Source organism: Candoia aspera, chromosome 1 (genome assembly GCF_035149785.1).
Source record: "Candoia aspera isolate rCanAsp1 chromosome 1, rCanAsp1.hap2, whole genome shotgun sequence".
Lineage (NCBI taxonomy): Eukaryota > Metazoa > Chordata > Lepidosauria > Squamata > Boidae > Candoia > Candoia aspera.
The window spans coordinates 155,675,262-155,697,140 of record NC_086153.1 but is presented as its reverse complement, the minus strand read 5'-3'; the positions used below and the strand labels follow the sequence as shown (position 1 = coordinate 155,697,140).

Sequence of the window (21,879 nt, the reverse complement as noted above, 5' to 3'; positions counted from 1 at the left end):
TAATGTATTGATGTAAAAGAAGTACAGTTATGAGAACTAAACAATACATTTCTCCGAAGTCAACCTTCTTCTGGAAAACTGGATGTCCATTGGATTAGTAAGCACAAATTATTCCCTCATATATTTAAATAAGGTAAGAACAATAATAATAGAAAATGGTATCAAGAAAGAAATAAAAGATTGGGCGTGTGAATTTAAAGAACATTTCTTTCCATACAGAACACAGATGCAAGCAGTACTAAAGGAGCTGGGTTTCAATCCTTACTGTAAAATTTACAGCAGTGCTGTTTGATCAGATAGCTAGCTTAGCAGCTACCTAGTATAGTAATCTTTGGATTGGAACATTATTGTAATAACAATATTATAAATTATTATGCCTAAAAAAAATACACATTTCAATAAACTTGTTTCAGTTGTTCCTTGTTAATTTTATGAAGCAACGTAACAAACTATTATGAACTAGTTTATAACAAATAAACTAACAATTGTAATGCAACGTACATGGACACTGTTATGTACTTGTATTACGAAAAGCCATCAGTATGCTGATGGTTGAAAAAATGGGTAATACATATGTTCATATCTCTACTATGAAGGTTATATCATTTCCACTAAAGTCAGACTATTCCTGGTTTGTATGCAGCATGGGACCAAGGCCAAAGTAAAAAGCAATACAGAGTTGGTTTGCAGAGAGCCTTCAATTGAACAGATGGGATTGCTGCACTCATTTTATGACGGTTCATGAAAAGTTATTCAGATGTATATTACATGCCATCAAGTTGCTGTCAACCTTGATGACCACACAGATAGATCTTCTATGGCCACCTGTGTATACACCTCTGAAAGTTACAAATTTGGTCACTGACCTATTTAAAAATGTTACATACTTGGCTATAATTTAATTAATCCATGTGCTAATTAATCTATGTGCTATGACTAATTTATTATCATCATGCCCATATCTCAGGTGTATGAGGCAAACACCCCATTCCAAAAAATTGTGAGGTGACCTATCACATACAACAGGACTCTAAAACTTCTGGGGTGGGGGAGAAGATTATGCTGGCTGTTGCCAAAATGACAGGATAAAGTCTGAAGCATAAGCATAAGTAGCACAGCACAATAAAATCAGGGGACAGCAAGGAACAGGATAAAATTTATTGGAATTAATTATGCCCTTACGTTGTTATTTCTTATAATGGAACCCATTCTTAGATTAATCCAAGCAGCCCTATGTATATAAACCAAGGAATACAATAGCACATTTTTCCTGGTAAATATGCATCCTATTGTTTTTTGAGATAATTTCTATCTTATTTTAAAGTAGTACTTACCCTCTGCATTCTACTATTAATCTGATTTTCTTTCCTAGGTTACTGAAAATTAAACACTAGTTTGTGTGCAAACCTCACTGCAACTTGACCATGATCAGTGTAACCTGGAGCTTCATCCTTATTTGGACAAAGATAGGGCTGTTGCTCAAGATGGCACCTCACTTTATCAGTGCCAAATCATGCCCTTCCGTATGCCGCTGTGATGCAGGATTCATTTACTGCAATGATCGTGACTTGACTTCTATTCCAACTGGGATTCCAGGGGATGCTACAACTCTTTACCTTCAGAACAATCAAATTAATAATGCTGGAATTCCTTCCGAACTAAAAACCTTAATAAAAGTAGAGAGAATTTATTTATATCACAACAGCTTGGATGAATTCCCTATCAACCTTCCAAAATATGTCAGAGAATTGCATTTGCAAGAAAATAACATAAGGACAATTACTTATGATTCACTGTCACAAATTCCTTATCTAGAAGAATTGCATTTGGATGATAATTCTGTTTCTGCTGTTAGTATTGAAGACGGAGCCTTCCGGGATAATATTTATCTCAGACTACTTTTTCTTTCTCGAAATCACCTTAGCACCATTCCCTGGGGCTTGCCTAAAACAATAGAAGAGCTGCGCTTGGATGATAATCGTATTTCCACAATTTCAGAGCTGTCCCTTCAAGATCTTACAAATTTAAAACGTCTAGTTTTAGATGGAAATCTCTTAAGCAATCATGGATTAGGAGAGAAGGTCTTCACAAATCTAGTCAATTTAACTGAACTCTCACTAGTTCGTAATTCTCTTACAGCAGCTCCAGTAAATTTGCCAGGCACAAATCTGAGAAAGCTTTATTTACAAGAAAACCATATCAATCATGTACCACCTAATGCTTTTGCATATCTACGACAACTATATCGATTAGATATGTCAAACAACAATCTCAGTAATTTACCTCAGGGTGTCTTTGATGACCTAGACAATATAACCCAATTGTTTCTTCGCAACAATCCTTGGCGCTGTGGGTGCAAAATGAAATGGGTTCGTGATTGGCTACAAACCCTGCCCCTCAAAGTTAATGTGCGTGGACTGATGTGTCAAGCACCAGAAAAAGTGCGTGGGATGGCTATCAAAGACCTAAACAAAGAGTTATTTGATTGTAAAGGTGAAGATATTGTAAGCACGATCCAAATTACTGCTTCAATACCAAACACTTTATACCCTGTGCAAGGACACTGGCCCATTTCTGTGACCAAATCTCCTGAAATAAAGACTGCTAATCCACATAAAAATTACAGAACAGCTTCCCCAACGCAGGAAATCATTACCATAGTTGTAAAATCCGTAAGTACGGAGACTATTCATATTTCTTGGAAAGTTGCACTACCCATGACTGCTCTGAGACTTAGTTGGCTCAAAATGGGTCACAGCCCAGCCTTTGGATCTATAACTGAAACCATTGTTACAGGGGACCGAAATGACTATCTGCTCACAGCACTTGAGCCAGATTCCCCATACCGTGTATGCATGGTTCCCATGGAAACCAGTAACATTTATCTATATGATGAAACTCCTGTCTGTATAGAGACTGAAACTGCTCCCCTCAGAATGTACAATCCTACAACAACCCTAAACCATGAACAAGAGAAAGAACCATACAAGAACTCTAACTTGCCCTTAGCTGCCATCATAGGGGGTGCAGTGGCACTGGTAGCTATGGCATTGCTTGCTTTAGTCTGTTGGTATGTCCACAGGAATGGTTCCTTGTTCTCGAGAAATTGTACCTATAGCAAAGGACGGCGAAGAAAAGATGACTATGCTGAGGCTGGAACTAAGAAGGACAATTCCATCCTAGAGATCAGGGAGACTTCTTTTCAGATGATCTCTCTGAACAATGAGCAAGTGTCTAAAGAGGAGTTTGTAATACATACCATATTTCCACCTAATGGAATGAATCTGTATAAAAACAACCACAGTGAAAGCAGTAGTAACAGAAGCTACAGAGACAGTGGTATACCTGATTCAGATCACTCACATTCATGATAGTAAGAAAATGGAAGACTTGGGGTAGCTACTTTTTCTCACAAAGGAAGGCAACTTTACTGGTTGCTGGCCTACTACAGAACACTGGATTAAAAGACTGTATAAGCAATGTATTGTACATTTGCCATATAATTTATATTTAAGAACTTTTTATTAAAAGTTTCAAATTTCAGGTGACTGCTGCAATTAATGTAGCAAGGATGCCTGAAAACAATTCTATATTTTAGTATTTTTTAGTAATTTGTACTGTATTTTCCTTCCTACTATTGAAATTACAAACCATTTAACTTTTGTGTTCAACTGAGTAAGATGACTTGTTGACTGTGAAAGTGAATTTTCTTGCTGTGTTGAACAATCAGGACTTCGCTACATCTGAGATCCTTGTAAGTATAAGCACAGGCCATATTCACTTTGGTATCCATTAAAGGTATTTAAAAATGGCTACAAAATTGATAAAAATACAATCCTGGGTATATTAAGCCAACTAGCATTTAGTAAATCAAATAGCAAAATAGTGGGCAATACCAGTTATACAGCTGTAAACAATAAAATAGCTGTTGGAAACTACAACAGATAGCTGAAATCTCGTAAGGCAAATGTACTTAAGCACACTCCACTGACCCAAATAGAGATGTGCGTAAAACAGATTTTTTCCCCAAAACCATAGCAAAGCCACTGCACTGCAAGAGGGTGGGGTAGAGTATTCTGCTAAACCATTCAAAGTCAGAGTTTAATAGGATTGAAGCTTAGAACACTTCATTTGTTCTACATTTCAGACAAATCAGGATGGGGTGAGTATCAGGGCTGGGGCACATCATTCCCTCCTCATCACTGCTTGTCCGGTATATCCCACAGCCTTGCCCACCTTCTGATCTTCCAAGCATCATCATCTTTAGCTGCTGCCGCCAATGTCCCAATGAGGCATATCCCACAATGTCTCAGCTTTCTCAGTTTTTCCCTCTTTTCCCTCCCTTCAGTACCTTATGGACTTGGTTTCCTCACCACCCCTCAAATTACTTCTGCTTGGACAAAACAACCCTGTGCACGGACCAATATGCATGTTTCAGTTTGGAAGTGGACCACCTGAAACCATCTCTTCCATGCACAGAATGTTTTGCACATCTCTAGTCTCAACCTTGTAGTTACTAAACAAAAATGTACTTTCGTCTAATTGTTAAAATAATTATTATATCTATGGAAAGCAAAATGTAAAACTTTCCTAAATACGTTAAAATCAAGAAGAAAAGTTTTAAAGCCTACGTACGCTATACAACTTGTATGATTGATACAGACAATTCTTTTAACCTTGCTAAAGCATACTGAATATGCAGTTAAATATATACAATAGAGATGTGTACATACTTCAACTGCCATCAGAAATATTGCCCATTATTGTCATAGTTATCTGGAAATTACTTAATAGATGTGGAAGTGAAGATACTTTCACCTTCTACTTAGCTATGATCTATTTCATATTTAATACCCAAGACATTTTGTTGTCATAACTATTTTCCCCCAATGAAAACAAAAGTGCATTTTACACTCTTTGGCCAGTCTTATATGTGCCTTTATCAAAAAGTTAGATGTATTCCATTTTTAATTGGAAACAAACTTTTCACACACATACAGTTAATTGCAGAAAAATATTGGTCTTAAAGCTGAATAAACTATAAAATGAAGTACAGAAAAATAAGTGCTCTTCTTATCCTCTGTGTGTGTGTGTGTGTGTGTGTGTGTGTCAAAAAGTGTTACATGATGGAATACCTTCCAATTCTCCATTTCGGGCTGAACCCATCTTGAGAAAATTATGGTAACAAATCTAAAAGAGTGCCTGTGTCTACACAAAAGCATTTTCTGAACATTTTACTACAGAATAGAAGGAAACAGGATATACAGATGGAAACAAGTTGAGTAGGACAAGTTCAAATCCTTCTCTATTAAGATTTCTGAGCTGCTTTGGCCAGTTATCTTTAATCTCATCTACTTCACTAGCAGGGCTATATTGTAAAGCAGGAGAGAAAATTATTTTGCAGATTGGGCTGCATTTACCTGGGGGAGGGGGGGAGGAGATCATTGGCCATTTTTTTTCTTAAGGTGTATTAAGACTTTTTCCATAATAAATTTTACCATTTTTTTCCTGCCAGAAACTGAACCTGCAATATTCAGTAATTTGCCACTGAATTTTGGTATTGCAACCCAGGGGGTTCTAGGGACCGATGTGGCCCACTCTTGTCCTAGAGGAAAGATTGGATACAAATGTATTAAAAATAAATTGTATTGATTTGAGCATTAACCTGAGTCTATATATTGCTTCCTAAGCTATTGAATCCCTATATGAACCAAAGTTGAACCAGAAAATCTTGAATGTGGGAATCTGCACACTATTCTCAGGGGGAATCAGCTCTCACTCTGTTGATAGCAAAAAATCAGATTGCCAACTTTTTATGAAACAGTAGGTGTAAGGTGTGGTATTAAAAATTCAGTGGGTCAATTATCAATGTTATTATATTTTCAAGCTCCAGATTTTTTTTTAAACTCTTAACAGTGTTAATGGTTCCTAATGTATGGGCTATAATCACTCTACGGTTTCATTCTGTTTTCATTCTTCTTTCTGGATAGGCACCTCTGGGTAGGATATTAAGTTATAGTTCTGCAGTAACTTCAGTCCTTCCTGGAAAGAGGGTCCAAGAAGAAGATGCTGAAGATGTCAACTTCTTACACATTGGCCAATGAAGATCCACAGACTTCTATACTGTTCCCTATGCACTTCATGTCTATATATAACTTCTGGAGGGTTATTTGCTGTTTTGAGAAATTTAATGTCACTACTACATAGATGACACCTAATTCTCACTTTTCCATCTTATTCCAATGAGTGTGCTAAGGTCCTGAACTATTGCCTAAATATAGTGTGACAATGAATGTGAGTTAACAAGCTGGAGTTGAATTCTGGCAAAATAGAAATGCTGTTAGTAAATAAACCTGATCCAGAACTGGGATTCAATCTGTCTGTCTTCTTGAAAGCACACATTTTAGCAGTTCTTTTGGACCTGGTGGTGCTCAGGAATATTTCATCTAACCAAGACTGGTGCATCAGCTACAGTACATCACACAGAATGCAAATCTGGACAGGGTGATAGATGTTTTAATTATATCACAACTGCATTGCTGCAATGAATGCTCCATAGGGCTGCCTTTGAGGATTTTTGATGCTATGATTGGTCCAAAATGCTGCAGCCTATTTATTAACGGGAACAGCATATAGAGAATATGTTTCTTATTGGTTTCTAGTCTCCCAAATTAATGTGCCTATCATCCTTGGAAGACCTCTTGTACATCCCATGAACCCATGAAGTCTATTTGTTTGGGATTAGGGAAGCAACATTTTCAGAGGCTGTGTTTAGGTTCTCTTCAGAAGAAAATCTGTCTCATTTCCTATTAAATAGCCTTCTGGAAATTAGTTAAGACCTTAATTTTTAGGAAGATCTTCAATGTCCAATTCTGTTGCTATTTTTATCAAACTATTATTTTTATACATCTTTTCTGCTGCTGTAGTGGTTCCCTATTGTTTTGTTACTTTATACTTAATTACATTGTTAGCCACTTAGAGCTATATTAAGAATAGGTCAAACGTAACACAAATAGAATGTTAGAAGTGAATAGTATTTGACCAGGATCTACTTAGATTTTAGAGACTGAAATGGTAACAAACATTATACTTATTAATGAGTAGGGAAGGGGTTTTTTTTTAATGAAAAGTTACACAGGAGAGTAATTTTGCTTCTCTATCAATCAATTTTATTTTGGTCATAGACCAGCATAGAACTAATAACAATTACTCTAAAGTAGAAATAAAAATAAAAAGCCATATTAATAGAATAAAACAAGGTAAAGATAAAATTATTAATGTAAAATTACAGAGCACAGGAATTAAAATGCAAAAGAATCCTATAAAATTACAATTAATTTTACAATGAATAATCGAAATGCTATAAATAACCAGGACAGATAACTATAAAAGGACATAAGTAATACTAGAATTTATAAAACACTATAAGAATGTAAAGCTATGCTAACTTACATTAAGTCTAATACTTGCTGAAACCCTGCTAGGGTTTGTTGGGATTAAGTCAATTATGGTCCAACCAATTATAACAAAGAAATAGCAAAATAAAACATAAAATGTTATGTGTATATTTAAAAGGAAAAGGGGGGCGGGAGGAAAGACAAAAAAAGAAGGTAAAATATATTGAGAGATGGAAGCCTAACTAAGGCTCAGCAGTCTTGGAGCAAACACTTGGAGTTGTTGATTATCTTTAATCATAGCTCTGACACAGAACTGGGCTACATTGTCTGAAATCCCTGCCATCTGGTCAGCTAGCAAGAGACTAAGGTAATCAGCCTCCAACCTGCCAGGATACTGTTTTATATATGAGGAAGCACACCTCTCTCCTAGATTTCTATTAAAAAGGCAACAGAGCAACACTTGACCCACAGTTTCAATTTCCCCCTCACCGCAAGGACGGAGACGCAGCTCTTTTGGTATGTTACAGAACCTTCCCTCAAAGAGGGTGGAAGGGAGGACATTACAGCGAGCAGGAGTAAAAGCTTGTCTGGTGTTTTGGAGGACCATTAAGAACACTTTTTTGTGGGTTCACTGAATTAATATGTGGTAGAGCCTGGCTAAGATCATTTTGCAGGGTCACATCTCTGGCGCATTGCTCGAAAGATACTTTGGCCTGATCAAATCCTACTGGAATCAATCCATTGGGGGAAGAATCCACAATGGCTTAACAGAATGATGTCTCTCCTGGGGGCTTTGCCATTTTGCAGCTGTACAATTAGTTTGAAGATTTCATTTGGAGTGACAGGAGGCCAATATGGTAGGTTTTCCTGGATCTCTTTGGTGATTATAGTATGTATTTGGAGTTACAACTTCCAGAAGCATAAAGTAATTGGTAATAAACCTCCCACGTGGAAGCCATAATTGGAACCTGTAATTTAGGACTAGTTTTTCTCATATGGTCAGAGAAGATACACCCAAATGTGGTATTATCCCCAATCTTGGAGTCCTGAATCAATTTTTCTCAGAGAGCTTTCTGTACATCTCTTTTTTTTCCTTTTCAGTAGAGCTTTATACTCCCTTTTTTGCTCCCGAAGAGATTTCAGAAATTGCAAACAGCCTTTACTTTCATATAAATTAAAACATTCAAATAGGGAGTGCTTAGCTTTTACACATTCTTCATCAAACCAGGATTGGGATCTTCTTTTACTTATTCCCCATTTAGTTTTACTGGCTAGTACATCTTTGAATATAGTGATTAGGCTATGGTCCAAATTATAGATCCTTTCTTGGGATGCTTCATATAAGTTCATATAAACTATGAATCTTACCAGATTTATTTACAAGCTGTATTGTTCTGTCCATCTCCTCTGTCCACTTTACACAAATATATAATTTGCAGTTTGATGCAAGTTCTGGGTAGTAACATTTTTTGTATTTGTGTATCTTCCTTTTAAAGCTAGACACAGGTTTAGAGGAAAATGATCACTGCTCAGGGATTAAAATTAGAGATCATATTCATCACCCCATGGGACACTATGAAGTAATCAATTACACTTGCTCTGAGGGGGCCCCATTAACTGAAATCGGCAGAAGTATTGCTCTCCCCACTACCATTTAAGATTAGCAGGTCTAAATTATTAACCATCTGGGTTAAACACCATCCTGCACAATTTACTCCTCTGTCTCTAGCGTTGCACATTAATGGGGGAACTGGCTCTAGCTTTCTGAGGAATAAATACATTTCTTGTTACATATATATTTCATGACCCACAAGGTTCAAGCTTTGGTTACTATGGATCTAAGTTTATTGTAGGGATCATATTGAAACACTGAAGCAAAGCCTAGGCTACAATTTCTGAAAAAAATCCAACTATGAACATTAAATTTTCTCCCTATATACCAATTTAATCTGGATGATTTGTCTCCTTCTTTTATGCATCCCACGTTAAATTCTCATTTCAATTTTCAGACAAATAAAATCTATTTGGGTGAATTATTACATTTTATAAGGATGAACTGCACTTTCATGCCTTGGCAAACTGTACTGACCATGCCTCAGTGGCCCATTAAAAGTGGCAAATTGTGACCTGTTATAAAGCTGTTTTCACATAACCCATTCACCATAAATCAGTAAAACCAACCATACAGAATTGGCATACTATTACCTTTATCACATCTCTTTAACAGTCTCTAATAAAATGCTCAATGATGTATAAGAATTAAAAAGAAAAATTCACATATCATGGGATGGATGGATGGATGGTCCTTTACTTTTGCTAAAATCAGCTGCCTTCTCTCAGCTAATTCAGGATGAGTTAGGAAATTGGGACCCCTTGAAATGTTTTGGGGGCCTCATACAGCTCTTTATTTATGGTCCCACACTCTGTAAACCTACCCATTCAAATGCTTTGCCCAGCCCAAATACCTAGCATTCATATACAAAGCAGCCCCACCTGTCCTGAAAACACAAAAGCTTAGTTACCAATTTGGCTGTCATGGGTAAGGCATACAAATCAGTCTCCTGATTTGACAGAGAGCAGAAATAAAGAAACATTTCAGTCCATATATCAGTAAATCAGATAGAAGTCTACAGACCATTTTTTCCCAAATCAAATATATAGAGATGCTTGTTTTCAAATGAACCTACTGTGAAAATACTCAACCTTCCTAAATCACCACTGGTATTTGTTTAAAATCTAGTATATGTAACAGTTCAAAGCAAAATTCAGTTAGTAGAAGGGGAATGATCTAGCCCTTGGCCTCTACTTTGCGGGATGCCACAGGTCTCAACTCTCTTAACATCTATGTGAAATTGCTAGACAAAGTCACCTGTCGGCATAGGTAAAGTACTATCAGTATGCTGATAATACAGTTAACAATGGTAATTGAGGCTGGGAACTTTGTCACTAAGTGATGCGGTCATAGAGCACAATATCATATGACCGTGCCAACCTACAATGGCAGTACTGGCAGTTCCAGTTGTGGTCGTTAGGTGAATCCCATGCGGTCATTAGGTATGATGTCATGCGATTGCCATTTGTGACCTCCTGCCAGCTTCCCCATCGACTTTGCTTGTCAGAAGCTGGCAGTGAAGGTCACAAATGGTGACCATGTGACCATAGGACTCTGCAACTGTCGGAATTGTGAACCAGTTGCCAAGCACATGAATTGCGATCACGGGACCACAGGAATGCTGCAATGGCTGCAACTTTGAGGACTGGCCATAAATCTATTGTTGCATAGATGTAGCAACTCTCACCAGCTAACATGCAGATAGTTGCATTTCACACCAACTGCAATTTCTGAGTAATATTCAAAAGTAGCCCCATTGAAAGCATATTGCAATAGCCTGTTCTGATGGTAAGAAGGGCATTAGTGACCTTTAGCAAGTTCCCCTGCTCCAGATACAGCTGAGTGAAGACCTCCTTCCTGTGGCCTCCACCTGCTCTTCCAGCAGCTGCTGTGGGTCCAGGACTCCCAAGCTGCAGACCTGCACTTTCAGTGGAAACTCATTATCTGGAATGGTCCAGAGAAACTACTGGAACAGAGAAGTAGATGTTGTCCAGCAAATAGCAACTGGGTTCAACCTTAACTTGTTTCAAGCAATGAGCAAGTATAGCTCTTATAAATTTGGACTGGACAGCTTCTAGGATATTAATCTTTGTAAAAATACAAATCTGAACACCATAAAGATGCTGGGAAAAACCTTAGCGAGAAAAACCAAATGTGCCCCCTTTGAATGGAAGCATCTTAAGACAGCTATGGAGCTACGCTGGACCACACTTGCCGAAAAAGAGAAATGTATACTACAAGATAAGGAAATCTGAAACTGCACCCCAAGCTGTTTATAAGTACAAGCATATTCTGTTGGGGTCCCATTTATGCATTCTACGGTTGCGTCATGCAAAGACTAACACTTTGGTTTTTTGATAATTTACTATTTTCTACTTCAGCAAAGGATCGTTACCTTGTCGTGGTGCTGGAGCTTGAGCACCTCAATGATGCCATGAGCTAAACCGTGAAGGGCCACCCAAGACGGGAAGGCCATGACAGAGAGGTCAGACTAAATGCGATCCCTGGGGAAGGTAATGGCAACCCACCTCAGTATTCTTGCCGTGAAAACTAAATGGATCAGTACAACCAGAGATATGTCGGTATACCATCGGAAGATGAGACCCCCAGGTCGGAAGATGGTCAAAATGCTACTGGGGAGGAACAGAGGATGAGCTCAACTAGCCCCAGACGTGATGACGCAGCTAGCTCAAAGCCGAAAGGACGGCTAGCGGCCGACAGTGCTGGTGGTGAACGGCGAATCCGATGTTCTAAGCATCAACACACCATCGGAACCTGGAATGTAAGATCTATGAGCCAGGGCAAATTGGATGTGGTTATTGGTGAGATGTCAAGATTAAAGATAGACATCCTGGGCGTCAGTGAACTGAAATGGACTGGAATGGGCCACTTCACATCAAATGACCACCAGATCTACTACTGTGGACAAGAGGACCACAGAAGAAATGGAGTAGCCTTCATAATTAATAGTAAAGTGGCTAAAGCAGTGCTTGGATACAACCCAAAAAACGACAGAATGATCTCAATTCGAATTCAGGGCAAGCCATCTAACATCACAGTGATCCAAATATATGCCCCAACCACAAATGCTGAAGAAGCTGAAGTAGAGCAGTTCTATGAGGATCTGCAGCACCTACTGGACAACACGCCTAAAAGAGATGTTATTTTCATCACAGGAGACTGGAATGCTAAGGTGGGCAGTCAGATGACACCTCGAATTACAGGTAAGTATGGCCTGGGAGAACAAAACGAAGCAGGACACAGGCTGATAGAATTTTGCCAAGACAATTCACTCTGCATAACAAACACTCTCTTCCAGCAACCTAAGAGATGGCTTTATACGTGGACTTCACCAGATGGACAACACCGAAATCAGATTGATTACATCCTTTGCAGCCAAAGGTGGCGGACATCTGTACAGTCGGTAAAAACAAGGCCTGGAGCTGACTGTAGTTCAGATCACGAACTTCTTCTTGCACAATTTAGGATCAGACTAAAGAGATTAGGGAAGACCCACAGATCAGCTAGATATGAGCTCACTAATATTCCTAAGGAATATGCAGTGGAGGTGAAGAATCGATTTAAGGGACTGGACTTAGTAGATAGGGTCCCGGAAGAACTCTGGACAGAAGTTGGCAGCATTGTTCAGGAGGCGGCAACAAAATACATCCCAAAGAAAGAGAAAACCAAGAAGGCAAAATGGCTGTCTGCTGAGACACTAGAAGTAGCCCAAGAAAGAAGGAAAGCAAAAGGCAACAGTGATAGGGGGAGATATGCCCAATTAAATGCAAAATTCCAGAGGTTAGCCAGAAGAGATAAGGAATTATTTTTAAACAAGCAATCCGCGGAAGTGGAAGAAGACAATAGAATAGGAAGGACAAGAGACCTCTTCCAGAAAATTAGAAACATTGGAGGTAAATTCCAGGCAAAAATGGGTATGATCAAAAACAAAGATGGCAAGGACCTAACAGAAGAAGAAGAGATCAAGAAAAGGTGGCAAGAATATACAGAAAACCTGTATAGGAAGGATAACAATATCGGGGATAGCTTTGACGGTGTGGTCGGTGAGCTAGAGCCAGACATCCTGAAGAGTGAGGTTGAGTGGGCCTTAAGAAGCATTGCTAATAACAAGGCAACAGGAGACGACGGCATCCCAGCTGAACTGTTCAAAATCTTGCAAGATGATGCTGTCAAGGTAATGCATGCTATATGCCAGCAAATTTGGAAAACACAAGAATGGCCATCAGACTGGAAAAAATCAACTTATATCCCCATACCAAAAAAGGGGAACACTAAAGAATGTTCAAACTATCGAACAGTGGCACTCATTTCACATGCCAGTAAGGTAATGCTCAAGATCCTGCAAGGTAGACTTCAGCAGTTCATGGAGCGAGAATTGCCAGATGTACAAGCTGGGTTTAGAAAAGGCAGAGGAACTAGAGACCAAATTGCCAATATCCGCTGGATAATGGAAAAAGCCAGGGAGTTTCAGAAAAAGATCTATTTCTGTTTTATTGACTATTCTAAAGCCTTTGACTGTGTGGACCATAACAAATTGTGGCAAGTTCTTAGTGGTATGGGGATACCAAGTCATCTTGTATGCCTCCTGAAGAATCTGTATAACGACCAAGTAGCAACAGTAAGAACAGACCACGGAACAACAGACTGGTTTAAGATTGGGAAAGGAGTACGGCAGGGCTGTATACTCTCACCCTACCTATTCAACTTGTATGCAGAACACATCATGCGACAAGCTGGCCTTGAGGAATCCAAGGCTGGAGTTAAAATCTCTGGAAGAAACATTAACAATCTCAGATATGCAGATGATACCACTTTGATGGCTGAAAGTGAAGAGGAACTGAGGAGCCTTATGATGAAGGTGAAAGAAGAAAGTGCAAAAGCTGGTTTGCAGCTAAACCTCAAAAAAACCAAGATTATGGCAACCAGCTTGATTGATAACTGGCAAATAGAGGGAGAAAATGTAGAAGCAGTGAAAGACTTTGTATTCCTAGGTGCAAAGATTACTGCAGATGCTGACTGCAGTCAGGAAATCAGAAGACGCTTAATCCTTGGGAGAAGAGCAATGACAAATCTCGATAAAATAGTTAAGAGCAGAGACATCACACTGACAACAAAGGCCCGCATAGTTAAAGCAATGGTGTTCCCTGTAGTAACATATGGCTGCGAGAGCTGGACCATAAGGAAGGCTGAGCGAAGGAAGATCGATGCTTTTGAACTGTGGTGTTGGAGGAAAATTCTGAGAGTGCCTTGGACTGCAAGAAGATCCAGCTAGTCCATCCTCCAGGAAATAAAGCCAGACTGCTCACTTGAGGGAATGATATTAAAGGCAAAACTGAAATACTTTGGCCACATAATGAGAAGACAGGACACCCTGGAGAAGATGCTGATGCTAGGGAGAGTGGAAGGCAAAAGGAAGAGGGGCCGACCAAGGGCAAGATGGATGGATGATATTCTAGAGGTGACAGACTCGTCCCTGGGGGAGCTGGGGGTGTTGACGACCGACAGGAAGCTCTGGCGTGGGCTGGTCCATGAAGTCACGAAGAGTCGGAAGCGACTAAACGAATAAACAACAACAACAAAACTATTTTCTAGAATACAACCAGAGAAGAAGGAAAGAAAGGGGAGGTAACTAAATGCTTTGGGTATAATGCTTTTCTTCCTTTTTTTTTTCTTTCATTTCATTATCAAATCCCACCTCCCAAAAGAAACAATTTTAAATGCTTACAATATATTGATTGTAATTATCAGTTATCAGTGACTATATATTTATACTATAATCTGTAAGCGCATATGTGTAGAGCCAGTTTGGCTAGTGTTAAAAGCCAACATGGTGACTTTGGGCTGGTTACTCTCTCTTAGCACTAGGAAGAAGGGCAAGTTTTGAGCATGTATGTGACATACCATCATACTTTTAGTTTCTGTACTTTAACTAAGAAATAAATATACGTTTTGTATTTGCAATTTACTCATATACTCATGTTGTGATGCACAAATTTGTACTTCATTTGAGAAAAGCTGCACAAAACATATTTTTTTTCTGCACAAGGCATGTCAGAAATTAGAGGGAACATTGCCTATGACTCAACAACCACTTGCAATTCTTGGTCACTACATCTAGAGTCTACAAGCCCTAGAGCACAACTGAACAGTAGCTGGATGGGGGAGAATATATTGCTAATGCAGGAAAATTGTTGTCTTTGGAATGAGTTTCATCTAGAAATAAAGTATGTTTGTGCATAAACCACAGTGAGTAGGTGAGAGGGAATTTACATGTGTGTCTGTCAGAATGAATGTAAGTGACCTGGATTACTACTGACCATGTCATTTGTATTGCCTCTGTGGGATTCCAGTGGAATAAATAGGATTTCCTGCCCTAAAAGACCATCTTCTTTAACACTTTGACAAATTCTTATATGAACAAGATGAACTGATTTCTACATTTCCTCTACCCTATCTCTGTTGTCCTATAATGTAAGTATCCTGGCTTGTGTATTTCAACATTTGTAAGAGAAAATGGCAACCCCAAACAATTCTAAAAGGCTCCAGCTAAACATTTGAAATGAAACAGTCAAAATGAAGTTAGTCTGATCAGCTACAGCTAAAGCTCTAGAACAATGTTTCTCAATCTCAGCAACTTTAAGATGTCTGGACTTCAGCTTCCAGAATTCCCTAGCCAACATGCTCTAGAACAACTTATTAGACATTAAATCATCATAATAGGACTATGAAAAGGCCAGTTGGCCCCGTAGTTATTAAACTGGTATCATATATAAATGCTATTACTTCTCAAATGATTATTCCTAGCTTTTGTCATTACCACGTATTATATATAAAACTCTAATTCTGTATGTAAACTGGGAATTAAATGATTTCAGTAACTACTATATGTTAAAGGACAATTTGCATTTAAGTAAAACTTGCACAGCTAACCATAAAAGATAATCAGCATTAATGTAAATACCATCAACTGGGGATACTGAGTGACTCCAATATTCCAGAGAAGAAAATGAAACATGTTAACGTTCTTTAAAATACTGTTTATTTGTAATAGGAAATTCCAACTCTGTATTCAAATTATCCATGTTCTTGCAACTCAGAGTATTGTGAACTTTGGATTAACCATTTATGAGCCAAAACTAAAAAGATAATTTTACTCTGTTAGAAAGAGTCTGCTACACCTGATTTAAAATTTTGGACTGAAGAACATACAGTTTCAGACTTTGGATCAGCCCTTTATTGACAGGATGGCAAGACCAGTGGTACTGTGTGGGTAAGGTTTAATTTGTTGCTTAAAAACGGAGTCACTTTTATATCTAATTGTAATTTTTTTTAGCTTAATATTTTGGTTTGTCTATTTTTTTATTGGGACCCCTTTATTTTTCTGTAGTATTTTGTTTGTAGTTTTTCTTTCCATACAGTATATTAAATAAGTTTTTAAAAATATTTTTAAAAGTTCAGAAGATCATTGCAGTCCCACACAATCTCCAAAAATTACTATCAAATTGTAACTTTAAATGTGCATAACTGAATTATTAAATAATACGAAAAAGCTAGTCATGCCGGCCACATGACCACGGAAGTGTCTACGGACAAACGCCGGCTCTTCGGCTTTGAAATGGAGATGAGCACCGCCCCCTAGAGTTGGGCACGACTGGACTTAATGTCAAGGGAAACCTTTACCTTTACTATAAATATAAATAACATTCAGATTTAGTCTTTGGCTCTACTCACTACTTTTTGAAGCATGACTGTAGCATCCCATTGAAAGGACAGGTATAACCTTTGACCGAGAAGTTGCATAACCTGCTCTAGTTCTATTGGCCATTCATATACTTAACAAATGTTGAGGTAACTTAACACTTGTTGCATTCAAAACACAACCTGTTAGTCTTCCCTATAAGACTATTAAAAGACAAAAAAATTGCTACCGAGAAAATTAGAGGAAACCAGTAATATTAATTCTATGGGATCCAGAAGGAAAAGTGCTAGTGACTTGTACCTGAGATGTTTTAGCTGGTAATGCCCTCCATAAAGGATTTGTTTAAAAAGACCTGAGCTTTCACATAATATAGTGGTGCTTAAAAATTTGTGAACCCTTTTGAATTTTCAATATTTCTGCACAAATATGACCTAAAGCGTGATCTATTCTCCACGTAAGTCCTAAGACTAGATAAGAAGAACCCTATGAAACAAATGAGTCAAAAACATTTACTTCTTCACTGATTTATTGAGGAAAATGATCTAAAGCAACATATTGGTGTGTGGCAAAAGTTTCGCTATGAATATCAGTGCTGTGACCTTGGGGAGTTCTTGAGGCTGCAAAAAGAGAGTCGAGGTCCACTGACACTGGTGGTTTCTTGGGGGAAAAAAAGAAATAATAGCCCAATCAAGGCAGGTAGGACAAGCTACCATCTATTTACCAGCCAGAAAACTAATGATGTAGCTTGGCAATGAAGTGTTGAAAAATAAGCTCAGACAACACAAGAACCCACCTATTCAACCCTGAGCTACAGATATTCTCCACTATTGCCAAAAAGAATATTCTCAGACCTGGAAACAAATATCGTGTTTCTTCTTCAACAAACCTCCAGAAAAGTCATCTAGGACTACTGTATGCCCTCTCTCCACAATCCCCACCACACCCTGCTCTGCAGCAGCAATTCATTCCCTATTTTCAACAGTTCTTTGGATATGTTGTTTTGCCTTTTCTCTGTGGGACAGGTAAGGGTTTCAGTGCTGTTTGAGGCAATATGATCACATGGATTTTTGCAGTGCAGTTTATCAAGCTGTAGGAATAAAGGATTGCTACTTACTGTTTTCTTAATCCACCCTTTCTTTCCGTTTGCCATATAGAGAGGAAATGAACAAAATTAAATGTGAGGGGCAATTAACCTTAGTGCCATTTTATAAGTGCCACTCATAAAAGCCTCCAAATCTAGCATGGGAACTGCCATATCCTGGTGTGTTTGTCTGCATTCAGATCAGATGGCCTTACTGCTGACAGCAGAACTCTTGCAATATGGGGCACAATGTTCACCAGTCTGATATTGGTTCCATTGTCAAAATTGTTCATTGCCATTCCATCATTCGAAACGTAAGAGTTTATTTGGCAGCAAGACCCAGTTCATTCAAGAGTCTGCCACAGACCTGGCCATGTCACTGATGACTGGATTAAAAAATTCTCACCATCATCACATCTCCACATCTTTTACAAAATAGATGTCACATAACTAGGGAATTATTGCAAAGCACGCTAGGTAGAACTTTTATCAAATAGTATTCAGAAATGGATATTGATCCTGAACACTGCATGATGTTGGTTGACATAACAATAGAATGTAATGATTCGAAGGGACTAAAAAATATCTAGTCCAACCCCCTGCAGGAACAGATGGCCATACAGACTTAAACACCTGCAATAAAGAAGAGTCCACCACCTCCTACACAATCTGTTGCATCCTTAGACGATCTGACCATTAGGGGGTTTGGTTTTCTGGTGGGGGGGATTACTCTTGCTCTTGACACTTTACTTTGGTTCATGTAGCTTACAACTGCATTTGCTTTTTTTTTGCAACTGCATCAAACTTTTGGCTCATATTCAGACTGTGATTCACCAAGTTCTCTTTTGCCAATATGGTCCCCCTAATCTCATGCCTATGATTTTTCTTATACAAATGTAGGAACTTGCAATTGTCCTATCTGAAATTCATCTTACTGGTTTCTGAGGACTGTTCCAGTTTTTCCAAGATCCTTATGAATCTTGATACTGTCATATAAGATGTTTGCTATCCATCCATCTTCACGTTGGAGCCAGCCGTCATCCACAGTGTTTTCTGAACATCTGATATTTTCTAAGACCTCCAAATATGTTGAAAAGCACGGCAGGATGGAGCCCTGTGTTAGACCACTTGATACTTTTATCTGACTTCACAGAAGCCATTAATGTACACTTGGGTATGAATGTTCAATCAGCTCTGTTTTCAGCAAAAAGAAGCATAGCCTAGCCCATTTTTGTTTTCATCTTCTTGACTAGAAAATCATGGGAGACTTTGCTGAAAAGTTTGTAGAGTTTAATTCCACTATTGTAATGGTTGCCTAATCCCAAATACTCAGTCTCACAAGCTCGGGCTTAAAGATAACTGATTTATTAAAGGAATAGTATGCAAATACAGAGAAAGCTGAGAATGAGCAAAAGCGCGCCAAATACAAACTTAAAAGCCTTGCTTCCAACCCAGTCCCGCCCCGAGCGCTCGTTAGCAACCACCCCCTCCCAGGTGCTAGCAACCGTTACATCGGCCTGGGAAAGTAACCTCGAATAGAGTAGGAAACCCAAACATACATTCCAAAGTAGCAAAATAAAGAACACAGCAATAATGGAAAATACCAGGAAGCGTGCAAGCATGTAAGGCACAGATTGACGGCTTGACACGTGAAACGTTATGATGTTAACAGAACATTGAAATGGTGAACATGACATATCGCCCCCCTAGAAAATAATAGCTAAGGAGCCGGCTTGTCTGGATAAGCAGAGTGAAAACGACCAACCAGGTCGGGGGAGCGAACATCGTGAGCAGAAACCCACTCAGGATGAGGGAAATGTTTCCAACGGATGAGATATTGCAACGTGGAACGCTGGCGGCGTGAGTCAAGGATTTCCCTGACTTCAAAGTGTTGTTGGTTATCGATCATAATTGGGGGTGGTGGGGCCGGTTGGGGATGCCAGCGGTCCAACGGCAGGTACGGCTTGAGGAGGCTGCAATGAAAAACAGGATGCAAACGTTTAAGATTGTGGGGCAGGTCAAGTTTGAAAGTTACAGGGTTAATTTGTGCAATAATAGGAAAAGGACCAACAAATTTAGGACCAAGTTTTTTCGAGGGTTGCGATGATTTGATGAATTTTGTGGAGAGGTAGACTTTATCCCCGACAGTGAACGTAGGTTGGGGGGACCGTTTAACATCTGCATGTCTTTTGTAGGTGGTTTGGGCATGAGAAAGGGCTCGTTGAATGTTGTGCCATGAGGCTTGTAGGGTTTTAGCCCAGTCAGTGAGAGAGGCTGGCAGTGATTGTGGGTGCGGGAGTTCAGGTATTGGAACGAACTCCCGGCCAAAGACAGTCTTAAAAGGAACTTCTCCAGTGCTTTGATGTACAGCGTTGTTGTAGGCAACTTCAGCAAAAGGAAGGAGGTCCACCCAATTGTCTTGTTGATAATTGACGAATGCCCGTAAATATTGTTCCAGTGTGGAGTTAACAGCTTCAGTAGATCCATCCGTTTCTGGATGCCACGCAGTGGAGAGGGCTTGTTTGGTGCCAAGCAGCTTTAAAAATGCCCGCCAAAACTGTGACGTAAATTGTGAGCCCCTGTCGCTCACCAAACGGGCGGGGATCCTGTGGAGCCGGTACACGTGTACGAGGAAGAGGCGTGCTAGCTGTTGCGCAGTGGGGATGGAAGTGCATGGGATAAAATGCGCTTACTTGGAGAAAAAGTCCTTTACTACCCAAATGACTGTTTTTCGTTGACTGGGTGGGAGGTCAACAATAAAATCCATGGATATGTCCTGCCATGGGTAGGCAGGGGTTGCCACAGGTTGTAGAAAGCCTTGAGGCTTGCCAGGTTTGCGCTTGGTTGTTGCGCACACAGGGCAAGCGGCCACATAAGTTTTAAGGTCCCTGAGAAGAGTTGGCCACCAGAATTGGCGTCTGATGAGGTGAAGGGTTTTAAGGTACCCAAAATGTCCAGCCAATTTATCGTCATGGTAGCGCTGGAGGATCGTCTTTCGTAAAGCCTCAGGGACATACAGACGATCGTTTCGCCAGGCAAAGTCCTCAGTAAAAGTTACAGTGTTTAAATTCGCTTGTAACCAAGTGTCAGATTTAAGGTGGAAAAGCAACTGTTGTTTCAAGTCTGATGGAATTGGCAGACGCGCCAGACGGGAGGGAGGCGGAGCGGTCTGGCGTTGAGCCTGTTGCGCTCGCGTCTGACTGCGTGTTACAGCTGCCAAACTCAATTGCTTTTCAGTCCATACAGTACCCTGTATCGTTGGCCCGGGGCCAGCATCTTGGGGTCTGCGTGATAAGGCATCTGCTAAAAAGTTTTTCCTGCCTGGTATAAATTTGAGTGTGAAATCAAAGCGAGTGAAAAATTCGGCCCATCGAAGTTGTTTGGGGCTGAGTTTTCGACTGGTGCTTAATGCCTCTAAGTTCTTATGATCAGTCCACACCTCAAAAGGGTGGGAAGCCCCTTCTAGTAAGGGACGCCATGTTTCCAAGGCTGTTTTGACAGCAAACGCCTCTTTTTCCCAAACATGCCACCTTCTCTCTGTTTCTGTAAACTTGCGAGAGAGGTAAGCACAGGGTTTTAGAGTGCCAGATTGGTCCGCTTGCAGCAAAATTGCTCCAATGGAGAAGTCGGAGGCATCCACTTGGACTACAAAAGGTTAGGATGCTGCAAAATGGGTTCAGTAGTGAAGATTTGTTTGAGCGCCTCGAACGCTTGTTGGCAGGCTGGGGTCCATTTAAGGAGCGCGCCTGGGTTCTTGGAGCGCCGCGTATCCCCTTGAGCTTTGGTTTTTAGTAGTTCAGTAAGGGGAAGGGCGGTTTCAGCAAAATTTTGGGCAAATGCCCTGTAAAAATTGGCGAATCCAAGGAAACTTTGTAATTGCCGCCTGGTGCAGGGAGGTTCCCATGCCACAATGGCTTCAACCTTGGCAGGGTCCATCTCAATGCCCTGTGCTGAAATTCTATATCCTAAGTAATCAATCTGTGATTGATGGAAGGCACACTTGGAGAGTTTAGCATACAACTCTGCTTTCCTTAGTTTAGCAAGCACTTGACGCACCAAGTGAATATGT

The 21,879-nt window shown here is 39.6% G+C and overlaps 2 protein-coding genes across 2 annotated transcripts in view; one reads left to right on the top strand and one right to left on the bottom strand.

Annotated features, from left to right (window-relative positions):
• Positions 1-21,879, bottom strand: part of MACROD2 (mono-ADP ribosylhydrolase 2) — a 1,156,239-nt gene that overhangs the window by 1,052,273 nt on the left and 82,087 nt on the right. The window lies entirely within an intron of this gene.
• FLRT3 (fibronectin leucine rich transmembrane protein 3) lies at positions 1,061-4,224 on the top strand. Its single transcript, XM_063316380.1, has one exon. It carries the CDS (start codon positions 1,425-1,427, stop codon positions 3,369-3,371), a length of 1,947 nt encoding a protein of 648 aa, XP_063172450.1. The 5' UTR covers positions 1,061-1,424; the 3' UTR covers positions 3,372-4,224.